Source organism: Clupea harengus, chromosome 3, assembly GCF_900700415.2.
Source record: "Clupea harengus chromosome 3, Ch_v2.0.2, whole genome shotgun sequence".
Taxonomy (NCBI): domain Eukaryota; kingdom Metazoa; phylum Chordata; class Actinopteri; order Clupeiformes; family Clupeidae; genus Clupea; species Clupea harengus.
Genome location: NC_045154.1, coordinates 30,675,536 through 30,680,535, shown reverse-complemented (window position 1 = coordinate 30,680,535; position 5,000 = coordinate 30,675,536). Strand labels below are relative to the sequence as shown.

The 5,000-nt window shown below is 45.0% G+C and overlaps 1 protein-coding gene across 1 annotated transcript in view; it reads right to left on the bottom strand.

Moving 5' to 3' along the window:
• The window catches only part of sema3d (sema domain, immunoglobulin domain (Ig), short basic domain, secreted, (semaphorin) 3D), a 48,597-nt gene that overhangs the window by 8,340 nt on the left and 35,257 nt on the right, over positions 1-5,000 (bottom strand). Inside the window, exons 14-17 of the mRNA XM_031565370.2 lie at positions 4,676-4,717; positions 3,325-3,482; positions 1,418-1,482; positions 1,087-1,217 (exon numbers count right to left, since the gene is read on the bottom strand). Of these exons, the coding sequence (XP_031421230.1) occupies positions 1,087-1,217; positions 1,418-1,482; positions 3,325-3,482; positions 4,676-4,717 (396 nt within the window). The remainder of the gene's footprint in view (positions 1-1,086; positions 1,218-1,417; positions 1,483-3,324; positions 3,483-4,675; positions 4,718-5,000) is intronic.

The following is a 5,000-nucleotide window of genomic DNA, read 5'->3' as shown; positions in this document are numbered from 1 at the left end:
TGCTCTGTCCCTGTCTGGTTCACATTATGTAAGAGAACTTCAGAGGATTATGCAAGTTCAGAGGCCGTAAAAGTGACAGTGCACCGATACAGGTGACTAACAGTTACTGCTGGAACTTCTGTTTCCACGAAGGGAAGGGAATATTTGACAACAGTCCTCCCATGTACCCAGTAAAAAAAAAAGGTGTGTGAGTGTGTGTGTGTGTGTGTGTGTGTGTGTTTGTGTCTTTTAGAGAAAGACAGATGGATAGCATCCTGTACCGTCCACCTTGTTATCAGCCTCGTTACAAACACACTCACCTTGAGAACATCAAAGCTCAGGAGTATTTGGGGGCCGAGGCTTTGGGTTCAAACTAAGCTCTGCTTCGAGCGCCACTAACAGCCAGATTTATCTTCCGAAATTGCAGACAAACACTGAGTAATTTAAGTGCTGCACTCAACCGTCTACCATTACCGTGATGAATAGTCCACACGCATGCACTCTAACATCAAGGACATATGTCAGCTCGGAAACTTATTTTGGGTATTTGCTTCCAACTCTTTCCTGCTATCCATTCATATGCTGTGCATCCCAAAAGGCTATAAAAAGAGGAGGTCTATGCCAAAGGGCCGTGCTGAAGGTCCTTGCTGATTTCCCTAAAGTCATATTTTGAGAACTAAGCCCTGCACATGTTTAATAAATCAGTGTCATGAGCAATTATCTCTGTCCCCCCCCTGCTTTCAAGTTGTGGTTACACCTGACCCCGATTCAGCGCTGGGAAAGAAAAATGCGTGGCTTTGTCAATCTGTTGGCCAGAGAACACCTCTGCACAGCCCGCGGAAAGGAAAGAGCGTGTGCGTGTGTGTGTGTGTGTATGTGTGTGTGTGTGTGTGTGTGTGTGTGTGCGTGTGTGTGTGTGTGTGTGTGTGTGTGTGTGTGTGCGCGCGTGTGCGTGTGCGTGTCTGTGCGTGTGTGTGTCTGTGCGTGTGTGTGTCTGTGCGTGTGTGTGTGTGTGTGTGTGTGTGTCTGCTCGTGGGTCCTGAACCACTGACAAAGAGCGACGGGACTGTCCAGACTTGGGAGGATCGTGCAGAAATGTGATCTCACCTCCTCCCTGAGGTCAGAACCAGGTTTCTGGTAGAACCAGCGGATGAGGGCCTTCTGTGATCTGGAGACGCACTCAAGGAAGGTGGAGTTTGTCTCCACGCCAAACATCAGCTTTTCCTCCCCATCTTTACCTATAATCAAACATACACAGGAAGAAAGAAAGAAAGAAAGAAAGAAAGAAAGAAAGAAAGAAAGAAAGAAAAAGGAAAGCCATATCTGAGTCAATGTCTGTGGAAATGTCTGTGTGTTTGTATGCATTACACACTGACAGAGCTGCTACATTAATCACAGTCACCGTAAGGGCATTAAGGGTCAGGACGCCACTACTCACCATCCTCTGTGTCCCAGCACTGACTGGATGGGTCACCATGCTTTATGTCCTGTCTCCTGGCTCTCCTGCAGCAATCAAGCCAGAGATGTTAGACAGCCACAAGCATACAGTACACACACACACACACACACACACACACACACACACACACACACACACACACACACACACACACATACCAACACATTCATGGACTGAAATATATGAAAAATACATGTTCGAATAAAGACTAAAGCGTAAAATTAAGTAAAATACAATATAATAAACAGCAGTTTGTTTTCAAACTGAGTATCTGTTTCCTGTGAGTTTCCTTTGTGTGAGTAAAATACAAAGACAAAGAAAGACAAAATGAGAGAGTGTGTGTTTGTGTGTCAGTGAGTTTGTGAGAGAGAGAGAGAGAGAAAGAGAGAGAGAGAGAGAGAGAGAGACCAAAGTGTCTGCACAAATGACCTGCTTGTGTCAGCAGGTTACCTTGAGCAACACCTCGAGAGAAACATCCAGAAAAACATGTGAGACAGCAACCATTCATCACTCCAGCAGTAGGACCTCTCTAATCAATCATCCTCCCAAACACACACACACACACACACACGCACATACACACACACACACACACACACACACACACACCCTGCGGCAACAAACAGTAAATATTTCATTTGCTCCCCTTTAGTGAACTGTAAGAAACACTGACCAGCAGCTCTGGGGCTAGTTCAGAAAGGGCTGAAATGTGGAAAGAGCGGAGAGGAGGTTTTCGGTCTTATTCTCGGCACATAGAATGTGGCACGCTATCCGCACACACTGAGGGCACGGGAGAGGAGAACAAAACCAGGAGAGAAAAACTGGCACGAGGAAACGTGGTGATTTTCAGATGGAATAGAGGAGAGCGGCGGATTACTACCAATACCTTCAGCGAGAGTTCACATTCCTCTGTTACTTTACAAACACACACCCACGCACAGAATCTCTCTCTTTCTTTCTTTCTTTCTTTCTCTCTCTCTCTCTCGTTTTCTTTCTTTCTCTCTCACTCTCTCTCTTTTACACACACACACACACACACACACAAACACACTCACACAGGGAGTAAGATAAAGGATGATGCGCAGACCATTGAACCCGAATCTCATCACCGTTTCAGACCTATTGAGCTTTTCGGTCCATTTACTTTTCAACACATTCTGAAGCCCATTGACTTTAACAGACATCCTCACCCATCAGGTTTCTGGTCTGGTAGAGGTAAAGCATGCTGAGCATTCAATACTCAAAGCACTCTGCACACGCTGCAGGTGTGGTCTGGGATTTGCTCTGCAGTTTGCAAAAACCATTGGAGTGAGTAGGTGCATGTGTGTGGGCTGGTTGTTGTATGCTTCTGATACTGACCTGCTGATTTGTGTGTGTGTCTGGGGGGGGGGGGTTGAATATGGGTGTCAGTGTGTCTAAGCATATGTATGTAAGATTTGTTTGTGTGTGTCTGTGTGTGTGTTTGTCCGGGGTGTCTGTTTGCCTAAGCATGTTTGTAAGATTTGTTTTGTGTGTGTCTGTGTGTGTGGGTCTATGTGTATGTGTGCATGTTAGTAAGTGTATCTATATGTACTTTCTCTAGCGCATGTATACTTCATGTGTGGAAATGTGAGAGGCTATTTTTGAATGTGTCTTACATAAACACAATAAGAGCGTATTATACTGGAGAGTCTGTGTATGTATTTAGGCCTATATAGAGTATGTGTGTTTGTATGGATGTATGTACAGCATGTATGTATGTATATATATATATGTGTATGATACAATTTGAATACTGGTGTGTATGTGTTTGTGTGTCTGAATGTCTATGCGTCTGAATGTGTGTGTGTGTGTGTGTGTGTGTGTGTGTGTGTGTGTGTGTGTGTGTGTGTGTGAGTGAGTGTTACCTCTTGGATGCCGGGATGTAGCGCGAGCACTGGTTGCCATCCCAGGCGCAGTAGGGGTCTCTGGCCAGGCAGCACTCGGCGCAGCCCTGCCCGTAAACATCACACCTGTGCAGGGCCACCTGCGCCAGCCCTTCCGCCGAGCCCACATACAGCTGTTGCTATAGAGACAGAGGGGCAGCCGTCAGTCAGCAGCAGAAAAACAAAGGAGTGAAAAAGCAAAACAAACACTGCTTCTTCTCTCAGGGACGTCTTACACAATGGACCACATACTGTGACAATGGCAGCTTCCTCTTGTCTCAAAACTGTCATTTAAAAATGTATGTAAGAACTAAAAAAAAGATAGAAGTTAGAAGAAGAAAGAAAGAAAAAAAAGAAGTTAAATAGGGGAATATATAGTCCATGGTAAACTAATCTGAAGTAGTTGGTTAGAATATGCATCATATTTGTAAAAACTAGTTTGCAGAATGGACAATGATGCTCCTATGTAGCACACGGTGCGATACTTTTAGCTTAGCTTGCTAACACAGTGTTTCTGAGGCAACTTGTATGGCATAACGTGGGTAAAACGGCCGCACAGGGATCCCATAGGACCCACAGTCATTACATAAGTAAGTGTTGAACATAAAACATATCAGCTTTGTGTTGTAAGAGACCGCGCATTCCTGAAAGGTTGTATCTTCAGCAGATTAACCCTAAAGCCCAGCGCTTTTGCTTTTAAAGCATTTCTGAAAGACCTTGGTCATACAACTCAGCAGATCTAAGCACGCGCAGTTCAAGGGAGTGGAGGGACTCGATTTGCGGCAGATTTGCTGAGGCTTGTCCAGAGCCCGAGCGGGAGAGCGCAGCCCCAGCCAGTCAGGAGACGCAATAAGAAAGCAATAAAGAGTGAAAGAATGGAAAGAACGTGGCCAATGAGCACGGGCCCAGTAGAGACGGAGCAGGACTGAGGGGAGAGCTAAAATACAGAGGCGTGTCGAAAGTCACTCCAAAGAAAATCAAGTCCTTGTGCTAAACTGGAGTAGCTGGAGCAACTTTTGTCCCCAAAAGAGAATTGAATTGAACTCTTTCTTGAGAAATGAGGAACGGATTGGCAGAGGAGAGTTTCTTCCACAGCCATCCATGACCCAGCCCTGACCCCCTGCTGATGAAGAGGGAGGTAGATAGAGGGAGAGGAAGGGAGGGGTACTGATTGGGGTAGAGGGATGGGCCCACTCGAGAGCCCCAAGTAAAATAAACACGAAAAGAGAGAGAGAGAGAGAGAGGCAGAGAGAAAGAGAGAGAGAGAGAGAGAGAGAGAGAGAGAGAGAGAGAGAGAGACATTCTGTGAAAAACTGCTTTAAAGGTACTCTACCTGTTTAGAAGATAACTCCATATTCAGAATTGGTGAGGAGGTCTGAAAGGTAAACACACAGATAATTTATGCAATAAACAATTATTCTCTTATTTACTATATACGCCCTGTACGCTATGACAAAACATCAATGGTAGGTTTAAAACCTGTGAACATACTTAATGAAAGGAAGTCTTATTCTACATAAATTGTCTTATGTTTTTGTTCAATGAGAAAGGAATGCTTGTTTATATGTCAGGACATACACACACAGAAACACGACACACATGTGTGTGGCACCCAGGCTGATTCTTACACGTACACACACATGTGCATACTTCTAAAC